At 47.2% G+C, this 22030-nt stretch overlaps 1 protein-coding gene across 10 annotated transcripts in view; it reads left to right on the top strand.

Moving 5' to 3' along the window:
• Window positions 1-22030, top strand: part of Ttc7b (tetratricopeptide repeat domain 7B) — a 212798-nt gene that overhangs the window by 113798 nt on the left and 76970 nt on the right. For all 10 annotated transcript variants that reach the window (NM_001108719.3, NM_001401373.1, NM_001401371.1 and 7 more), the window contains 4 exon segments: window positions 13810-13893; window positions 14803-14907; window positions 16594-16711; window positions 18794-18851. In NM_001108719.3, the coding sequence (NP_001102189.2) occupies window positions 13810-13893; window positions 14803-14907; window positions 16594-16711; window positions 18794-18851 (365 nt within the window).

The raw sequence follows: 22030 nt of genomic DNA, 5'->3' as shown, positions 1-22030 counted from the left end.
CACAAATGTGAGAGCTGCACTGTCTCAGATCGTCTAGTGAACACAGTATGGTGCCATACCAGGATGATGAAGGCCTCATGGGCCTTCAGGGGGACCCAGTCCACCATTCTGAGGTTGGAGCTAGGACACCTTCTGCTAAGCAAGAGCCTACCTCCATCTCAGACAACACCTCAAAGTGGCCTGCTCACATGTTCCTTCATTTATTGAAGGTTTTCTCGAATCTATTTGGTTTGTTTTGCTGTTCTCACTTACCATATTATTTTTTCAAGATTTTTAGTTAAAACGGGAACAGAACGTTTTTTGAGTTGAGGCAAAGTTCCCATGTCAAACCCAGTAGCGTAAAGTATATAATTCAGTACTGTTTGGTACATCTTTAACACTGTGTGGCTGTATTGTCACCATAATGAGATCTCTGGCACAGGCGACCCATGAAGGCGAGGGTCATACACCCCACAGCTGTGAGGTTCACAGTCCGTATGATGTAGCCTCTGTGGAGAGACCCAGTGTGTGGCTTTGTTACCCACCAGTGTCACCAGCAGTGACAACCTTTGAGGACAAGTAGGAGGTTGCATCTCAAATCAGGAACGGGAAGAACGGGAGAGGCCCAGATTGCTTCTTTTATTGCAAGCCCCCCTTTTCATAAGTCACAAGGTGCATACAAGCTGCGTCACGGCTCCGATACCGTGAGGCCTACACCCTCACAGTTACAGCCTCTGCCAAGGTGCCATCCTCGGCACCAAGCCTTTCCCTGCACTGAACCCTTATGGACACCAGAGTACAGCAGCAACTATCGCCCTTGATTCCTACGCATCTCCATCCTGAATGGAAAGCCAGGTCTAGAGAGAGAGCTCAGCTTGCTCACTGTCCTTGCAGAGGACCAGAGTTCCCCGAGTCTGCATCTGCTGGCTCACAGCTGCTTTAAAGGCTGCACACATCATATGTCGTTTCAGCATTTCCCTCTGCCTTGTGCGTGAACAGTAGCCATGGAGCCTGGAGGCTTTGGAGCTAGGTGCTGGGTGGGTGCTGGGTGGCTCTGCCTTCTAATGTGAGTAATGTCGCTACGTGGGCTGGATCGCTCCTAATACGGGAGGCCGTTCTCACTCTTCTGTTTAGAAACCCTCTGAGTCCCCTCTCCCTTTTTCTTTTTCCTTTCGTCCTACAAGGAACTTCACAGTTTCCCTTTCTGTCAGAAAAGTCAAACAGTACATGTAAATAAAGAATATCTGTGTGGAGAATGGCGTGTGACGAGATTCTCTGTCTCTGTCTCTCTGTGTCTGTCTGTCTGTCTGTCTGTCTGTCTGTTTGTCTGTGTCTCTGTGTGTGTCTGTCTTTCTTTCTGTCTGTGTGTACATGCACTGGGATCACATCATCCATATTCTATGGTAGATAAGGTCCTACCCTCTTCTGACACTGGCATGATGCCTATCTTGTCTTTTATCCTGAAACCCAGGCCACCAGTTCAGCATGCCCTGTGCACACCATCAACAGTCAGAGAGGGCTCTGTGTGTGTGTGTGTGTGTGTGTGTGTGTGTGTGTGTGTGTGTGTGTGTTGTGTAGCTAGGTATGCAATGCACACACATGAGTATACAGGTGCACCCCCATGCAGACACCAAAACAGGGCATCAAGTGTTTTCTTCCATTGTGCTCCAGGTTATTGCTGTAAGAGGGGTCTCTTAATGAATACAAAAGTCACTGTTCCAGTTACACTGGCTGGACATTAAGATCTTGGAATTGTCCTTTCTTCATCGCACAATGTTAAGGTTACAAGTACACACAGCCAAGTCTGGCTTTGTACGTGGGTTCTGGGCATTCGAAACTAGATCCTCCTTGCAAAGCAAGTGTGGCTACCCACGGAGCCTTTCCCTGGGATACTTGTGAACCTCAGGAATGAAGCCCAGTGTGCAGAGCTCATTAAATGGCAGCTGATACTCACTGCATACAGGAACTGCCCAGGCCAAGTTAGTGACAAAGCCTAGGAGGTGCAAGAGAAACTTCTTGCCTGCCTGTAAAGCTCACACACAAACATGAAGATACTGAAACTAGAGAAGACAGCAGAGCAAGTCGTGTATTCCTGGCTAGGAACGGGCCAGTTCTTGGTGAGGGCTGTGGCTGTGCTGGTTAGAGGTAATGAGGCGGCACTGACATCTGAACGGGATCATAAGTCGATGGGAATTAAATACAGTAGACCTCCTCCTTACTGGCAGTTTTGCCCTGAAGTTTCAGTTTTCTGTGGTCGACCTTGGTCTAAAAATAGTAAATGGAAAATTTTTAAATAAACAATTCGGAGGTTCAGTTGCTTGCCATTCTGAGCAGCTTTATGAAATCCTGCCCCATTCGCTCTGAAAGGAGAAGGCAGAGAGGGCCAGGGTACCTCATCCTCTGCCTGCTTGTTAGTCAGTTAGTAGCCATCTCATTATTGAGATTGCCTGTCAGGGATGGCAGAGCTATGTTCAGTTCTAACTCCCACACTTTGTGGCAACGCTGTAGGGCATATAGAAGGAAACAGGTATGTAGGGTTTGGTGTTGGGCCCTCTCTAATGGGATCTAGTCACATGCCCTGACTGATCTATGATCCACCCATGCGTGCCTCAGAAACACTGTGGCAGCTTCCCGTGTGGGTGAGGCCTTTTGTGCCCAGAGAGTACCATTGCACAAGGCTATTGGATAGAAAAAGGTTTTGTCCTTGAGCCTTTCCTCCTTCTCTGTCCCCAGCCAGCCTCCTGTCCACAGAGCAGGTTTCCTTCCCTCTGGCTCTTCTCTTTGGCCAACCTCAGCCCACAGGCACAGGAAAAGAAAAGGAAGTGTCCCTGCTTGTGTGCCAGCACACCCCTCTCCTGTCATTGGCACCCCAGGCAGCAGGTGTGTTATGAAAGCATGGTAGGGACCCAGTCTGTGAAAATTCAATAGCAGGGCAGGGACATTGTTCTCTCTGAGCCCCATTCTTTCCCAGTGTTTATTCAAGATGGAGGGCCACTCTCTGAGCTCAGCATCAGCTTGTCTTGGTATGTACCCACATCAACATTTCTGTTCTCCAGTGCCCTGTTTACCCTACTCGTGGGCAGGAAGAATGGAGCAGCAGAAAGAAGCCTGAGGTTTTCTCATGCCTGGCCTTTCTCTGGCAAATGATATGAGCATAGTGTTTCCCATCTCCAGGGCTATGGGTTTTCATGGTTTTTTAAGGACTAATTGTGAGCCCTGCTGAAAAGTTTGTGTAGGAAGGAACACTTCTTTCTTCCCCTTCAATTTAAACAGCAGCCCTCGTTGGCATGACAACCCCTCTATTAAAAGTAAGGCCAGGAGCCCTGCTTCCTCTGTTTTTCAGAATGAACCCAAGCTGCTAAGGAGGTTTGCTTCTCAAGTCTGACGATTAGCAATTCCACTCGGAAAGAATATTATAGGGTCTTTTCGGAGATGGTGTGCGCTCTCCCTGCATAAACATGGCAGCTTTAACAACAAAAGGGTTATTTTTATCTTTCCATTGAACTCATATTCATTTGTTTATGGTAAATCTGTAGAGCTGTGGGCAGTGTTGCTAATGATTGTACTGAAGGGACCTTTGTACCTCACAGTCTACACTTCTGTCAACAGGAAGCACTGTGCAAGTACCGCTCACCTCTAGCCCTGCTTAGAGGGTCGTCGTCAGCGCGAGGCCGTAACTCACTTCACTGAGCACCTTACCTCGCCCTGGGTACCCCAGGATGCAGCGATGCGTGCGGGAGGCAGAGCAGAGGCTGCTGAGGCGAACATATGTTCTGGGCCTCTCAGCCAGTGTTCCCTCTCCCTTTCTTGGGTTTTGGAGAAAAGCTCTCCTGGAAGAACGAGCTTGTCTTCCCCAGACTATCACCAAGGTTGTAAGCGTCAGTTGTTATTAGGAAGCTTTAGGAGAGATGGATCTTGCTTTAGGCAGAGCTGCTCGATAGATCTCAACTCTGGCCCGGCATCTTACCAGCCTGGTAGAATTATGAATGCTATTTTTGCATGACGGCCTACCCCGAAGATCTCAGCCCCTGGTGCGGTCGCTGGGCTCTGTCTCCACATTATGGAAAGCCTTCCTCATGAAGCACAGCTTTCCTCTCTTCAGTGAGATACTTGTACTCCTGGGAGGAGCAGAGGCAGTTGAAACCCTTACGTAGTGCTGTTCAGGGAACACTTTTTCGGGTGTTTACTGCGTCATGTCTTATTTACATTTTTTTCTTTAAAAAATTAGGATGCTGCCATGATCTTTGAAAAACACAGTTTGTAAATATTTAATGACATTCACACTGTTGTACAACTGTCATCATTATTCCAAACTTTCCACCACTTCAAATAAAATTGTAGTTAGCAGTAGTTCCCTATCTCTACACACACACACACACACACACACACACACACACACACACACACACACTCACTCACACACACCCTGCCCTGACAACTCTAATCTTTCTTCCTATGAATTTGCCTATTTCAGGTACCTGATATAAAACAAGTCACGTGGCACGTGCCTGACTCCCTGACTGAGCTAACGTTTTTAAGATTCAGCCTTGTCATAATAGTATGTCTGGCAGCGTGTTATCAGGACTACATCCCTTTCTGTTGAATAATGTCCCACTGTTTTATCTGTCGAATTATGTTTACCCACTCATTTATGGATGGAGGGAGAGCCGTCGTCACCCTTTGCTATGGAGAATCGCCATGAGCACTGCTACCACCTCCTAGCCTTCAGGACGCACTAGATGATGTAAGCCACACCCCTATGCCTGGCCAGGTCACGGAGCTGATCTTTGTGCCGACCTGGGTGTAATAGTGTCTCTGACGTGTGAGAGCAGAAGTCCGGCACTCCTGACTTCCTCTTCTGCCTTCTCTAGGGGATCCAAGCGATATGGAAATTCTTGTTGAACTGTTTGAGGAACTAGTTGTTTCTCACAGCAGCCTTCCCATTTCTCTCCCTTCAGTTCTCCTTTGCTCACCAGCATCTAGTACTCCAGTTACAGCCACCCTGGTGGATACTGTCGCTGTTTCATTGTGGGTTTGACTTGCATTTTCCCATCGCACAGAGCATCTTTCCAAATCCTTTGTTAATTTGTATGTCTTCTTTGAAAAGATGATTATCCAAGCCCTGCACCCATTTTCAAATTGTTAATTTTTAATTATTTATAGTTTTATTTAAATACATAATAAACTCTTATCAGGTATATAGTTCATAGATATTTCTCTATTCTATATGTTTTCTCTTTCTTAATTATGTCCTTTAATGTAAAGATGTTTTGTTTCTCACTAAACCCTGTACATTTTCTTCTGTTGCTTATCCCCTTGGTGTTTTTCTGAGGAGCCACTGATTCAGTGACAAATTCAAAAGCATAGCAGTGCACCCCCAAGTCTTCCCCTAATTGGGTTTTGGATTTGGCTCCTGTACTTGGAACTAATGAGTCTCTGTGTGTGTGTGTGTGTGTGTGTGTGTGTGTGTGTGTGTGTGTGTGTGTGTGTGTGTGTGTGTGTCTTCTGTCGCTGTGATAAAACACCATGACAAAGCAGCTCACGGGGGAGAGACTTTTCAGCTCAAAGTTTTCGTGTATCAAAGTTTTAGCTCAAAGTTTTCTGTGACGGTAGTGACGTCACAGAAGCAGGAGCTTGAGGGCAATGAATTAGTGCAGAGGACAGGGAGATGACTCAGAAGTTAAAATGCTTACCAAGTAAGACTCATAGTGTTCAGATCCCCAGAAATCCACACAAATGCCAGGTGGGTGTGGCAGCCTACCTGTAATTCAGCCTTGGAAGGTGAGGATGAGGTTCCCAGAGTAAGATGGCTGGCAAGACTAGCTATATTGGTGAGCCCTGGTACTGATGGTTCCCAACCTCAGGCCTCCATGTGTTTGCACACCCACACAATTCACCTATACATATACTAACCACACACAGGCACACATGCACGCATGCACACGTGCACAAGCACAAAATGGAAAAATTGGAAAATAAAAACAAATAAATTTGCCTCGTGTCTGGCATCTGGAGTTTGTAATATATTTAACTGATTCCCAACAGCTAGAGCAGCCCCGCTTCTAGCTCTGCCAGTAGCAGCACCTCTCCCAGCTTCCTGCACAGGCTTAGCCAAGCTTCAGTCTACACACATAGCTTTCCGAGGCACATGTCCTATAGCCCTGACAGCTCCGGGACTCTCAGGTCTCCAGTGCAGTTGGGCTTCACCTCGGCAAGTTCTCACAGAGCCTTCCAGGGCCTTTCCACAGGGACAACAGCCCTGCCACATGGCAGCTCTTCCACAATCCCCTTAGTCTTGCATCTTTTGTACCTTCAAAACCAGTGTCATGTGACTGTCATCTCCCAGTTCTATGCAAGTTCAAGATGTTGCCTCTGATGGATAAGGTTTTGCCCTCGGAGTCTTCCCCTAGTGTCCCAGTGCAGTGAAGGAGCCTTCTCTCTGTGGTGCTGTCTCCTTAGCAGTTACATCACTAGTCTGAATACCATGCTGCCTTGGATGGTTCTCTGCGCAGCAAATTAGACCCTTGGCATTAAGCTCAACACTTAGGTTCTCGGGACGTGGTCAGATTGACGTTAGATTCTTACCCAAAGTCCCGTACAAATGGCCCCTAGCCCAGTCCCCAGGAGAGTGCCTGTTATCCTCTGAAATCTCATGATCTGGACCTCCCCTGCCTGAATTCCTCTCAGCATTCGTGTCTTTCCAAGCTCTTACCAGAATGGCCCTAAGCTTTGCTTCCAGTATGTAATTGCTTCATACCCCACTATACCAAAAGCTGCTACTTTCTAGCCACAAAACAATTCAGAGGTCTAAAGGGCACATACACGATCAGGTATTTCATAGCAAGGTTCCTTCAATACCAATTCCTGTTTTAGGTTGGTTGGTTGGTTGGTTGGTTGGTTGGTTTTTCTGTTGTTGTGATAAAATATCCTAGCAAAAACAATTCAAGGGAGAAAATGTTGCCTGAAAGCAGCAACTGAGTTCCAGAGAAAGGTACAGTGGCGGGACATCTCCAGCCAGCCACGGGAATTTGGAAGCGTGGAGTGGCAGTGGCCAGCCATGGGAACTTACTGAGTTGGGTGCAGAGATTCTGAGCTCTAGGTCAGAGAGTCTCCATGAGATGAGAACAGGCCAGTGCCTTGCCCGCAATAGCGTGGATTACATTTTTAGTATTTCCCATTACAAGAAAAGATTTATATGGCTTATGGTTGCAGGTTCTAGTCCATCAAACAGGGAAGTCAGAGCAGCAGGAGCCTGAGAGAACTGGTCACATCATATCCACAGGGAAGATCAGAGAGCAGTGCAGTAACGTGTGTGTACTAGTACTCAGCTTCCTTTCTCTAATACAGTCCATGACCTGAAAGCTCAGGGAATGATGCCGCCCAATTAATACAATCAAGGTAACCCCTCACAGACAGTCTCAGAGGCCCTTCTCTCAGGTGATTCTGTGTCAAGTTGACAATCAGTTGACAAACATCACAAAGGCTATATGTGGAAATCAATCCAACACTCTTTTGTTGGAGAGATTGTTCTTTTCCTTGTTAACTCATATCTCTTGCAGAAGCCATACTGGGCATGTCTGTGGTCTTTCTTCCATCGGTCTATATGCAAATAAGCATCAAGTAAGCCTAGGTCCTCGAGCTGTGGTTTAATCATCTCAGCTTCAGTCCTGTCAGAGACGCTGCCATTTCTAGAGTCTTCAGAGTTTGCTGCACTCCTTATGGTCCTTTCTTTTCTTTCTGGGGCTCTCCTAAAAAGAGCAGACTGAGGGACCCTGGCTCTCTTTATACTTGTTCCTCACTTAAGCTTCTGCTGCACGTTTGCTTTGTATATCGTGTGCCCCTGTCCTCGTGACACCAGCGTGCCACTGTCTTGGCTCCTCACGTCCTCTGCAGCCCTTGCACTCATACTCAAGGTGAAGCTGCAACTGCAGTCTAAGGGTGAGGATCCGGTGTCCCAAGCCAGGGTAGAGAGGCTGATAACAGATCCAAAGGGGACAGGCAGCTGAGGAGGAAGAGGTAGAGGGGAGGAACTGAGTTTAGTGCTTTCTGTCAGACGAACAAAGAAGCACTACATTGGCAACATAGCAGAGGGTATTGGATTCGAGTGGGAACCAGGGCTCCTATACTCCTGTGCACACTTAGTCAAGCTGACTCAGACTTGGGACCACTGGAACTAACCTACTTTCAGCCAGGCGTGGTGGCGCTTGCCTTTAGTCCCAGCACTCAGGAACCAGAGATAAGCAGATCTCTGAGTTTGAGACCAGCCTGGTCTACACAGCTAGTTCCAGGAGAGCCATACAGAGAACTATACAAGAGAGCCATACAGGAGAGCTATACAGAGAAGCCTTGTCTCCAGAAAACACCCTTCACCCCACCTCAACTCTCCCCCAAAAAACAAACAAACAGAAAAATAACCCATTTTCTATTCTTACTGTGACCTAAAGAAATGATGTCTTTTAATTTAAGCATTTTCCAAAGTAATAAAACTTGGAGATCCTCTGTCTGGAGTAGCCTTACTGATCGAAAGCAAAAAGAGAAAGGGGAGGGGTGGGGTGAGGATGCAGAGGATCCTGTATTTTATTTCTAAAATAAAGAGGAGGAAACAAGCAAGCTTCAGCATTGCGTTTTCCCAGAGATGGGGGGAGGCTCTGTTTGTTGTTTGAGTCCTGAGAGTATGACTGTTGGAAGCTTTTTCCTGGACCCATTCTTCTCAGAAGCAGAGTGCTCAAACTCCGTTTTAATCTGTGCTTTCAGCTTTAATTAAATTAGAACTAATAGCATCATGAGACCTGGGTTCTGATTTCAGCTCGACACTGTGTGACCTTAGTCAGATCTTGTTGGCTTTCTGAGTCTTCCTCCCATATTTGTAAAGTAAGAGTGGAGTCAGAGTGCCTTGGTCTCCACACCCTACGATTAGGGTGTTCTGTGTGTACAAAACAGTGGTCGCAAATGGCTGAATAGCTTAGTAAATGATCATTGCTAAAAGAAGCAACAAGTTAGTCATCTACTGTGTTAATTTTTAACGTGTTATTACACAACTCTAAAGAATTACATTAATCACATTTAATAATATACTCGATAAATAATGCAAGGAAGACAGTCTTCCTAGGTGAAGGGCCCTGAGGGTCTCTGCAGTGAGAACTGTCCAGAAGGAAAAGGAAAAGGAAAAGGAAGGAGCTCGGGCTGGGACTGTTCTCTCAGTGCGATGGCTTCAGCTTCCGGCATCCAGCCAAGTGTACAAGGTACCTGATTATTTACTTCTGCCCTTTCTCCCCATGGGTTTTGGATGCTGAGTCTTGTTCTTGAGTTCCCAGAATAGGCCCTGGCTTCTCCCTGCCTGTGGCATTGTGCAGCTGTCACTGCCACACACCCAGTCGGTGTGATCGAGCTTTATGTACAAGGAAGGTAATTGCTAAATCCCTTTTTCATGCCAGAAGAGCAGCCCGTTCCCGGAACCCTTCAAATATGGCTTCCCATGAAAAGCCAAAGTAAGAAAAAGGAGAGGCCTTTATTCCAGCAGGAAATAGGTCTGCGAGTGACGTACTGACTGCTTCTCACACGACGAAGCCCTTTAGCCTCCAAGGGACGAACTGCTACATATCCATGGCATCTGGCAAGTGTCACCTGGGCTTTAGAGGGTGGCCGAGTACCTGTACTTCCTGGAAAGCCAGCACACTGCTGCTAAGTCCATCTTCTCTTCTAGTGATAGAGGTGATTCAGAGGTGTCCATAATGCTTGTCCCTCTCTGAGCCACATCCCCCGACCCCAGGCTCATCACCCTTCCTGTGACACCACAGGTAAGGAGGGCCAGATTTCCACTCAGGCCAGTCCCAGGCACTCTCTTCTACCTCAGATCAGAACCCACAGATCTACTGCCACGTTGTGTCACAGGGCAGCCGCAGCAGCTGTCACGATTGCAGAACTGCAATGCTCACTCTGCCGGACACCCTTGGGTGCACTGTCTGTGACCGGCCTCTGCCCCACTGATAGCTCTCTGGCTGGAGAGACGTCAAGCCTGAACCATCTGTCCTCAGAGCTAGCGTCTTCTCTCCTGCCATGTTGGCTCCATGTGCTCCAACAGCTTCCCAGCTATGTCCCTTCCTCCCACTCCCTCCTGTGCACTTGACCTGCTGCCCTCTGAGAAGTCTCTGTCATCAGGACTCTGTCTCACTAGAAATGCTGCTGAATGTGAGTGTTCTTTATTGTAGCTCACTAACTACATCCTCACCAGCCTCTACACACTAAAGCTGGCCATTTTTACTGGGTCACATACAGATGTGCTTGTGAGCTCATCAAACAAGTGCGGTGAGCACCCACCCCAGCTAAGAAGGAGATTATGGGTATCAAGTCTCCAGTCACAGCACAAGTCCCTTCTTGTAATGGAGCTTTGGGCAACCTGACTTCTTAGAGGTGTCTTCTGGATGTTTCTGAAAATATAAAGGAGGACTTGCTGGATGTTCCAGTACTGGGCATGGATGACCTCAGTGGAGCATCTGGGGCTGTTTGGACACGTGCAGACCTGGAACTGTGTAGCAAAGGTGCCAGAGACCACAGGAGGACAGGGCTGTCAGCCATGACACAGAATGCACATACATGCCTGTGAGCTGGAGGAAGCTTACTTTATCATCGCTGGTTTGCATGGTCTCTCTGTGTCTGTGTCTGTCTGTCTCGTGTGTGTGTGTGTGTGTGTGTGTGTGTGTGTGTGTGTGTGTGTGTGTGTGTGTGTGTTGAGAGCCCAGGGCCCTGTGTATGCTAGGTGAGTACACTTCCAGTTGTATCCTCAGCCCTTATATGGCATATCCTCGGTCTTTCTGACTCTCGTTATGGTTCCTCCACAGTTTATCCTGGGATATGGGTTACTATAGTCTTGAGAGAGGTTTGAGCTAGAATGTGAAAGACGTTGTAGAGAGAATACACGGCTTGCCTCGGTCCTTGACAAGCTGAGTGCTTTTTAAAGATAGGCTAGAAATATTTCATTTGGCTGCCTGTCATGGAATCAGGGAAGTTTCTTGAAAATTCTGCAAATTGTAAAGGTCTCCATCTTTAATAGCTTCAGGGATCCATCCCAGAGAGGCTTGGGGAGCAGACACCTCATTAGCAGACGAGTACTACTAGAACTGAAATTCGTAGGGATCATGAGCCTCCCACCCCCTGTTCAGTACACAGTGCTGTACACAGCAGGAGTGACCTGCTGAGCGAAGTGTGAGGAACATGACTGCCCTTGGCCTCTTGGCCATTCACTGCTGCCATGATTATGACCTCAGACTCTGGAGCCAAGCTCTGGGTTCTCAGCTGGCTCTATCATCAGCTCGGAGATGCCATGTGTCACTTCAATCTGTGCTGCAGCCTCCTATCCCTTTGAGGACACCTTCCTGTGCTGTATAGGGTTGTAAGTACGATCAAAGGAGGCAATGCTCAAAATAGTGCCAGGCTGCACAGCAAATGCTACCAAGAGCCCAGCTACACAAAGAAGCAAGCCACACAGTAGCCCAGTGTGTGGCATGCAGGGGCCTCAGATGACTTCCTTCCTAGAACGCAGAAGGTAGCAACCTTACTGTAAATGTGAATTTGGGCTAAGGTAACAAGCATTATGTAACCCATGCTGGTGGAGAGGATCTGCCTGGCTCTCTTTGTGGCCTGCCTTTTCACTTTGTCTTTAGTCTGCCATGGGCAGAGTTTTAGGAAACATTGGGGTAAAATTCAATTGGAAATATTTTCTTTATGAGTAAGTAGTCATAGTACTGTTTGATGTAAAGTTTCTTTTTCTTAGTCTTGGCTGGCCTGGAACTCACTCTGTAGGCCAGGCTGGCCTCTGTCTCACAGTGATCCCCCTGCCTCTGACTCATGAGTGCTGGGGTTAAAGTCTTGTGCCTCCTCGCCTGGCTGTGCTCTTTCATAAATCCAGTTCTGTATAACTGTGGGCTGCTTCTTTCTGTCTGTCCAACGGCCAATTTGCTTGATCTTGTAGCACTATTATTTAATCCTAATTACTGCAACTTTAGTCCTAGAAAACCGTTGATAAATAATAAATAAATGAATGAATGAATGAATGAATGAATGAATGCAGCTGGCCAAATTGGTAGGTGGGTAAAAAACACTTGCCATCAAGCCTGATGACCCGAGTGCCTGCGTGAGTGCATGCATGCGTGTGTGTGCGAGTGTTCTCGTCTTGTGTAAAGGTGTGTGGCATGTGAGGAGGCCAGAGGCTACTGATGTGGACTAGCTTAGATTAACTGGCAGTAAGCTCCAGGGATTCTTCGGGTCAGCCTCATAGGAACGCACGGCCATGCCTGGCTTTTTTTCCATGGCTGTTGGAGATCCAAACTCAGGTCCTTGTGTTTGCACCACAATCACTTTACCGACTGAACCATCCCAATCCCTAGTGATGAGGGAGTTGTTCTTTCCTCCCCAGCGTGAGCTGCTCTAGCTGCATGGCACATCCAGGCTGGTGTAAGGTGACCTGACATGAGCAGTCGGAGGGTCCCGGTCCTCTAAGCCTTTTCTTTGCCTCAATTTACCTCTCTCTGCATCTGGGAGGATGGCTCCTTGGGCCTCTCTTTCACTGGAAGCCCCTGCCTCATCACAGGTTGGCCTGATGCTGGTGCACATTTATTCCAGGGCCTGGTGTGTTCCCCCAGTGTTCTCTCTCTCTCTGCTCAGCCCTCCTTATTGAAGATTGTTCTAGTCGCCACACAAGGGAGTGAGGACATGGTGAGGTGGCCTGTCTGCACCCTCCAGCCTTGGCTCCACAGAGCCTCCCTTCACCCCTCACCTGCCCGTCTCACCTCTGGCCTGCGACTGCTGTCCTCCAGTGTGTGGCATGGTATCCTCGGAGAGCCAGGTGCTGTAGCTGCAGCGCCTGCTTGTCTTGTTTCTACCCCTTGCCCCCTTCTTGAGACCCTTTCTGAGGGGTGACTTACTCCACAGCCTCTCCACAGGGTCTCCACTTCAGTTTCCTTTCTCAGTGCTTCTCTTTCCTTTCCCTTCAAGAGAAACATTGCCCACTCTGCCTGTAGCTTGCCCTTTCTGGCTCTGCTTGGACAGCTTTGTGAGTTTTGAAGCTCCTAGAACATTTCATTCTCTAGCCTCCATGTGTCTTCTGTCTCACCTGCTCTAATGACCGACCCTCTTATATCTCTGAGGTGATTGTGTCACCCTTCTGCAGGGACCTTGCTAGCTAAGAGGGCAGTTTGGGAATTGCGAGCCACAGCAGGCTGGCCAGCACTGGAGAAGCCAAGAAGCATGAGTGTGTGCCCTTCCCTAGTGGTACTGGCTGGGGTAAGAGAGTGAAGGCAGCTCAGAAACACCGTTATGGCAGCGTATCTCAGGGTAGAGAAGAGAAAGAGTAACTTGGGGAAGCAACTGTCACCTCAAAGATGGCATGGTGCCAGCCCTGCCTCCTGTGGATCTCTGTCCAAATTGGATTCACTGGACTTGTGGTGACCACCCTGAGTCTCCACTCCTCCTCCTCCTCCCCATAGGTTCTTTCTCACCAGCATGGCTCAGCGGCTGTTCTTGTAAATGCCACTCCTGAGAACTCTGGTCACGGCCCACAGAGCTCCTATTTTCTGCCCATGGAGACTTGTTGGTTTGGGCCTTGTGTTTGGGGTGCTTCTCTGCCAGCCTCCATGTCTTACCAGAGCAAAATTCCTCTTATATCTGAGTCTGCTTTGGCACCACGCTCGGCATGGTGAGGGAAGGCCTCAGAAGGTAGAGTTCTAGGCAGTCGAGGTTAATGCAGTTGGCAGAATTAAATATTGCGGGTGAGACTCATGCAGGTCTGCTTGGAGCAGTTCTCAGTGGTGAGCATTGTTTTTTCTTTCTAACCAGTGCTTAGAAAGAGCCATGAAGTTTGCCTTTGAGGAGTTCCACCTCTGGTACCAATTTGCTCTGTCGCTGATGGCTGCCGGAAAGGTAAGTCTCTCCACGCCTGCCGCTCTGTCCAGGTGTGTGCTGTTGAATCTCATGAAGGGCTAAGCCACCGTTTCAAACTGTCCCATGGCCTTTTCATAATGGGCCACCACATGTACTCAGGGTCTGAGACGGAGCCAGGACTAAGACGAGGAATCCTTCATTTGCCTTTTTAAAAACCTGTCCATGACTCACTCAGGTGAAACGTACATGGTTAAACTTACGTCGTGAACTCCCTTTGAGATTATAAACGTGTCCCAGGTCTGTGTGCCTGGGGAGGGGCTTGGGGTGTGTGGGGGAGAGCCTTCGTGTTCTCTCCACAGTCTGTAGTTATAGAAGCAGCAGAGGATAGCAGCCAAAAGCGTGGCTCACTGCTGCTATTTGGTGGAAGCCTGCAGTGCATTCGTAGCTGAGTGACAGGGGACATGCCACTTAGTACCTCAGTTTCCTTTTTAGTAAAATGGAGTGTTGTGCCTACTTTGAGAGTTACCAGACACACATGCAGAAACATGCACAAATATTTAGAGTGTCAGCCCTGCCACATGCACACTTGATAAAGGTGCAACCATTAGTCAGTCTGGTTTTCGGTGAATTGTGAAGTCTCACATAAAATACCATTTGTGTTAACTGAGCTCAGAAGTATAGTTTAGTATGGTTTTAATTAGGTGTTTGTTTTTATAACAGTGTAAGCTACTGCAGTCTATTTTTTCTTGTTGTTGCAATGGCTACACAAACAGAGTGAGTTAGGCAGGTGCCAGGAGCCCATTTCAATTTGCTCTTGATAGTGGTTCCTTCCCTGTCATGCTAAGCCCCAAGCTCTGGTATTCACAGACCTTGACCCCTCTGAGAAGGCTAGAATGTTCCCTTCTGTCAGACTTTTGAATTTTATACAATTTCTCTGTCCGTATGCAGTCTGCCCGTGCTGTGAAGGTGCTAAAGGAATGTATCCGGCTAAAGCCAGATGATGCCACCATCCCGCTCCTGGCAGCCAAGCTGTGTGTGGGTTCCCTTCACTGGGTAAGTGGGAAGTCCCTCCCCTCCTCCACAGGGGCTCCAGGGCACACCTCCTCCATGCTTCCAAGCTGAGCCTTACCCACCCTGTGGGTGTCTGTAGGTTTCCAGCATGCTTCAGGTTTTCTTTTTAACAGAAACATGCTTGAAGAACAGCAATGAGAGGCTAGATTGGGTTCACACTCAGAGAGACACAGCTCACTGTGTATGACTTGTAGGGCTAAGAAGGTCCAAAAGCTCTCTAGACACCTATAACTTAAGAATTTACTCTCTGGGGGTTGGGGATTTGGCTCAGTGGTAGAGCGCTTGCCTAGCAAGCGCAAGGCCCTGGGTTCGGTCCCCAGCTCCAAAAAAAAAAGAAAAAAAAAAAAGAATTTACTCTCTGCCTCAACATATTTATAACACAGCATCCTTCATGCATCTTCCTTCACAAATGCCCTTCAGATTGGCTGCTTCAGACCTTCATGTGGCCGTAGCCGAATTTATCAAGGTTCTAGTACCTCAGCAGATGGAGCATTAGAAAACAGAAAGCTGATTAGCATGCCGAGCTGAGGCATAGATGATTGCCTCCTATAGTGGAGTTTTCATTTCCTTGATTCAGCTTCATATCCAGTTAGTTTTGTAGATGAAGAGTATTCTGCCCCAAGCCCCAAGACTCCCTGCTAACTTGGGGTTTCTTCTTTTATAGCCTTGCGGCCTAGTTTTTCCCATGTATTCCCACCTGACAGGAGAAAAGCAAGTGTTGTAAAGAAAGTTTGACTCCCCTGGAAGGAAGCAGGCAAAGACTCACAGCCGTGCTGTGGCGTGACAAGCTCCTGTGGGCTGACAGTCTGGGGCTGTGAGTGGAGGGGACAGTGCTGTGGGCTCGAAGGGGACAGCAGCCTATGCCTTGTCTTGGAACACAAGTGACTGCTGCCCCCCCTCCCAACAGCGGCCCTGTTTATTACTGTGACAAACAGGTCCCTAAACACCCAAACAGACCTTGGTTAGAGCTGGGAGTAACAATTTCTTACCATTTTATTGTCCACATCCTCAAAGGCCTCAGCAATCAAGAGCATGATGAACTCCCATGTACTCAGTCCAGCTCAGTACCACCATTTGCCACACATTTAAAGGGACAAATCTCTTTCCTTGTCTAGCAAGTTGTGAAGAGGTCTCATTGAGAGAGCAGTTTACAGGAACAGACTCCCACAGGATTCTCCTGGTGCAAGGCCCATGTGCTGTGTTCTGTAAAGTAGGTCGAGTTTTGAAAAATTTTTACAGCCTGTGGCAAAGAAAATTCAGGTCTGAATGCATTCTTTATGTCATGAATAAAGGGAAAGACCCAAACACAAGACACGTCAAGAGCTGTTTTCTTTGTAAACATGTTTCATTTGACCTCTGACCCCTGAGTCCATCCCCATTGTAACGCCAAGGAGTGAACAATGGAGATGGGAAAGAAAGAATCCCAGCAAATATGAAAGCGGCCGTGGACAAGAAGGCAAATAACCAGCAAGGGGACATTTAAGGAAAGATAAACAGGCGCCCTGTGGACTGTTGACAGGCTCTATAAAGAAAGAGAATTGTCAGGGTAAAGTCGGAAGGTTGGGAGGTTATTTCCAAAACAAACCATCAGAAGCCCACTTTTAGCAGCAGGTGCTTATGGGAAGTGATGTTATGACTTTGACAGGTTGTTTTAAACTTATCTTTCAGTTGGAAGAGGCTGAGAAGTTTGCCAAAACTGTTGTTGATGTGGGAGAGAAAACGTCAGAATTCAAGGCCAAAGGCTACCTAGCTCTGGGGCTCACATATAGTCTGCAAGCCACTGATGGTGAGAAGCCCTCCCCCACCCCGGCCCCAGGTCCCAGACCACCCTGCAGTGTCTTGTAGTCTCCTCTGTCTGTGGAGGGTACAGAAGCCGGGCCATCCTGGGATCCTGGCCTGTGGGTCCCAGTGCTCCTGTCTTCTTTGTCTAGATGGTGTGGGGAATGTCAAAGACCTGAGCTGTGGTCAGGTACTTGGGACTAGTGGTACCCAGGTTCCTAGCCAGCAGGTATGAGGAGTCTATCTTGAGAGCAGGAAGAGTAAAACCTCAAGAGATGAGGCAGTCAACACTACACTCCCACCCTGGCCAGTTCCTAAGGGAAAGACTGGATATTGGGTTTTAGGTACAGTAGTATAGGAAAGTTTAGGACCAAAGCCTTACAGGGACCCACCCTCCGCTTGCCAGAGACTGTGCACTTGTTCATTTGCACGTCTTAACTCACAGATCTGTACAAATGCAGTGTGGCTAGCTCATGGCTCTTGAGTGTGATGATTTATATATTTTGGATATGCTAAAAAGTTTTGGTTGATGAGGTTTTTTTTTTTAACCTTAAAATAAATCTTAATAAACTTAAAATAAGTCTTAGTTAAGTTTTATATAATTAATAAAACCTTTGCAGAAAGTATAATTTGATGTTAATTTCTGATTAATTTTTTAACATTTTATAAAATATAACATGAATACCAAAAAAGACAAATATATAGCTTAATGACTAGAACAAGGCAAAGTGCCCTGAAGTGCCACCGAGAGCAAGAGGTAGGATCTTGCCAGCCTCCTGGAGAGCCCTCCACTGCCCTCAGTCACAGTGGAACAGAATACTACTGTGACGCCTACAGACTAGCCCAGATCTTTCTCTTCCCAGCCCTAAAATACTGCATGTTTAGCATGTCAGTTGCTTTTCTATACTAGATTTCTGGCTTCTTTTCCATGCCCATATGATATACCGGCCATACGCAGTATATCTTCATATATCAACTTTCAGGGGGAGGTCTGAATGTCATAGACTTACCACATAAATTCGTGGTTCAGAGTCTACCTTTTAGCAGCTTTTAGAGCCAGTGCACCCTGCGGGGCCCCTTACAACATTGAGAGTTCTGTTGGGTCAGGTAGAGGTTCTCTGCAGATGGATGGAGGTTCTGTTCTGAGTAGCCCTATGTTAGTCTCCCACTGCTAACTCCTGGGCTGGCAGGAGCTGCCCTGTGCAGCGACTCGATCAGGGTCTCCTGCAGTGCAGCTGCAGCAGATGGTTCAGGACTCTTCCGTACTCCTGCAAAAGGTGCCCTTTTTGTTCTTAGGCAGACTGTAAGGGAGCCATTTTCCTTGTTCTACACAGGGAAGTGTTTGCTCACAGCCAGGAGGCCTCACTCCTGTGAACTGATATTCTTACATCCATGTTGGATTTTGGCAGCTCCATCTTTTGTGTTCACATCAAGGTATTAGAATCCTGGCCATCAGCCAGCATGAATTAAACAAGCATCAAGCCAGAGTCCTTGGCCCAAGGTCATAGCTGCCCAGTACCAAGAATCTCTGACAGCCGTTCATCCACTGGTGCTTGAGCCCTGACTGAACCCTTCCTGGCAGACCTGGTTCTACATGTCTACCTGGGGAACCAATGTGTTCTTCCTGGAGTTCCAAATGGCCTAATCTCCCACCCACCCCCCAGCCCCCCAGCCCCCCACCCCACACCACCCCACACCCCACCACATCACCATGCTCCAGGTTTCCTTTTTAACAGAAGTGTGCCTAACAGTAGTGACGATAACAATAGATAGGATTATTCACGCTCAGAGTGACACAGCTCACCGTGTGTGTGTGTGTGTGTGTGTGTGTGTGTGTGTGTGTGTGTGTGTGTGTGACAGGTAGACTGAGAAGGCTCCAAAGCTCACTGTTCCCTGACATTGCTCCACAGTGATATCCACAGTGGTAGACAGAGCCTTGAGGATGGGACTGGGCTTCCTGTCCCAGCAGTGCCTTGTGCAGCAGGCGCTCATAGCTTGGGACATATAGCTCGGCTTATGTAGTGGGCTTAGTATTGGCACACCCCACCCCAACTTCTCCTGACACCTACTAACAGAACCCTTTTCTCAGCTTCTTTGCGAGGGATGCAGGAGGTCCTGCAGAGGAAGGCACTTCTTGCACTTCAGAGGTGAGTGGGAGTTCGTCTTTTCGCTTGCTGTACGTGGTGACATCTGACTATGATGAATATGGGAGAAGCAGGTATTTTTAAGGATTATGTAAACAGCGTCTTGCCTCCGGGAGTACGTTGTCTTGAGCAGCAAACACGAAACCATGAAGCTGGTATCTCTCGTTGCTCTGTTTGGCTACACTTTTAATCTGTTTATTCACTTGGGTTCTTTTTATTCATTCCTGATAAAGGGATTTCAGCTCGAGAAAGACAGACACTTTGTCTAGGGAGATGGTTCCTTTATTAAAGACATTTGTCATCATCTTGAAAAGAGGCCCCCCGTTTTTTTCCCTGGCTTTTGCTGCGTGTCAAGCTGCAGGCTTTTACAGTAAGAAGTGAAGAAGCTGGAGATTTGAAAGTCTGAAACAGCATCTTAGCAGCCACATCAAGCTCCCGGCCCTACCTCGCTCCACAGTACCTTGGCACTTGTCCTCTCCTTGTGCCTTTCATGAACACAGAGCAATGCGTTATCTTTATAAGAGTTGTGAGTGTCCCGTGCTCACCTGGGCAGTCAGGACCGGCAATGACGCCATCACAGTGTGGGGATGAGGTGCAGGAGGGAAAGGAGTCCCCATGGATGTGGATTGGACCCTGTGTAGAGCCCAGGGCAGTTTTACTTTTACTTGGTTTTACTCATTGCAGATATAATAAGTCACCTGTATTAAATTGGTCCCTGAAAATAGACCCCTATGAGGTAAAATGTAGAGTTGGAATTGATCCTGTTGTTTTAAATACATCGACTTACACTGATTTCCTAAAGCCATATGACTTAGCTGCTTCTTTGCAAACCTTGAGAGCCTTTATCAGCCACCTTGTGAGATCATTTCCTCAGAGTTGCTTAGTTCAGGTCTGTCCTATCTTCCATACGCCTTTTCCTGCAGCCATTATCACTTGGCTTGCTACTCGAAAGTGCCCCTGCCTCATTTCTGTTTCCAGGCAGGCTCGTCCATTACGCCTTAACTTTGCCACTCCTATTCTCCGTTAAAGACAAGAAGCACCAGTCCACATCTGCACAGACCCCTGTCTCTGGGCTTAGCTTTTGCTGTTAGTGTTTCTCAGCCCAGAGCATGAAAGCGTTTCCATTTCGGATGATTCCAGGTTTTACTTTCTCCAGTTCTTATTTGTCAAACCCACACATGGCTGCTTTAGAAAGTGGCCACCACATCTGTTTCACTTTCCTTAAATCAGCACATCTTACTGGTTCTCTAAAAACAGCCACAGTGGTGGTCTGCCTGGGGCTGCCTGTGTAACTGAGGGTTATGTAACAGCTGTTCTGCCGGCCTGAATTCTTTTTTGTTCCTTTTCTGCTTAGGTTTGAATCAAAGAGATTTAACATGTTTGTTCATAAGGCTAAGGGGCAATAAACCCTCCTAGCCTGACTGAGTACATTGCAGAAGGCTAACCTAAGTTACTGTTTGTGTGAAATGCAGAATGGTCTCCAAATGCATACAGTGATTTTAATTCAAGTAGGCACTGTTTTAAAGAAAAAACTTTAAGTAAATGAGAAAGATTGTATTACCTCCTAAACACAAATGATCATTTAAAACCACTTAGGTGAGAAGTATTTTCTACTATGCATTTTATATGTTTCCCCCAAATTTTATTCTGTTATTTTGTTTGTGATTTATGTTGTTTATTTGTTTTGTTTGAAAAGAAAATGGTATATTTAAGAGGGATAGGGTTGCAGATACAGCCTGTGGGAATGAAGTCATAATCATAACTAGAGCCAGGATCTGGAAAGATGTGTTCTCTAAGGCACTCAAAGGGACAATGTCTGAATGTATCAAAGTGGTGAGGCTACATCCAGACATTGAGATAATCAGCTGTTGTTATCCGTAGCCCTGTCACCTCAGCCAGTTCGTCCATGTTGAACAAAAGTATGGTGAAGAAAATGCCATTGTGTACAGGGTTGGAAGCTGTTGCTTCAGTGAACTGTCACATCCTATTGAGAAAAGCAGTCCCGAAGGTGGTGACAGCAAGTGTCATGCATGTACTAGTGAACACTGCTCCTGGGGGAAGTAGTGGCATTACATCATCTGTGTTTGCCACTCGGGGCGGCATGGCATATGCAGCCTCACTTTACTGTGACTCCTCCCCCTAGCTTTGTGTGTGTGTGTGTGTGTGTGTGTGTGTGTGTGTGTGTGTGTGTGTGTGTGTGTAAAGGATGATAGATTGGGACTGTGCTGTCCTAGAATATAGGACTTTCAGTGAAAACCACCTAGACAAGCTTAAGGTATATAATTAGTGAAAGAGCTCTGATTGAACCATATGTACAATCATGAGTTCTGTGCCCCCTATAATCAGAAATGAAGGGGACTTTGAAAAAATTAGCCAACCAGGGCAGAAGGGTGATGGTATAAAGACCAAGCCTTTGCATCACACATTCCTCCACTCCATTTCTGCTTCTGTCTCCTATTCTGGGTATTCCTAGATAAGGTGATTATAATAGATATGTCATAAATTGTAGTCATCATTGTTGTGAGCTCTATGCTTTAAAAGCCATAATCAAAACTGATCACATGGCCTATATTCTTTGCTCAGCTCTAGACACTGTTGGAGCTGGAATTTAGTAGTCTACTGGATGTGCTGAGGTCTAGCTGGGTGGACTGAATCAGTCATGTTCCAACAGCAGCCCCATGTGCCTGTCTGGGCGCTATGATCACCTATTACACTGTGATGATCCTTTGGGGTTTCTCCTTGTGAGGTAGGAGGAGCTCCTTAAGGAAGGGCACTTATATTATTCATCTCCAGACTCCATAGAGTGTGATGGTACTTCCTCTTCAGATTATGTACTGTAAGTGCTGCATGATACAGAGGGATAGGCAAATGGATGAATGGGTGGACATACATAAGTCAATGGGTAGGTGGGCTAGTAGATGGATGAAAGGGTAAGGCAATAAGCAGGTGGGTGATGGATGGATGGATGCATGGATTGGATGGATGGATGCATGGATTGGATAGATGGATGGATGGATGGATAGATGGATGGATGGATGGATGGATGGATTGGTAGATGGATGGATGCATGGATTGGATAGATGGATGGATGAATGGATTGGTGGATGGATGCATGGATTGGATGGATGGATTGGTAGATGGATGGATGGATGGATGGATGGATGGATGGATGGATGGATGGA

This window comes from Rattus norvegicus, chromosome 6, assembly GCF_021556685.1.
Source record: "Rattus norvegicus strain SHRSP/BbbUtx chromosome 6, alternate assembly SHRSP_T2T, whole genome shotgun sequence".
NCBI classification, from domain to species: domain Eukaryota; kingdom Metazoa; phylum Chordata; class Mammalia; order Rodentia; family Muridae; genus Rattus; species Rattus norvegicus.
This window is presented reverse-complemented; position numbering and strand designations above follow the sequence as displayed.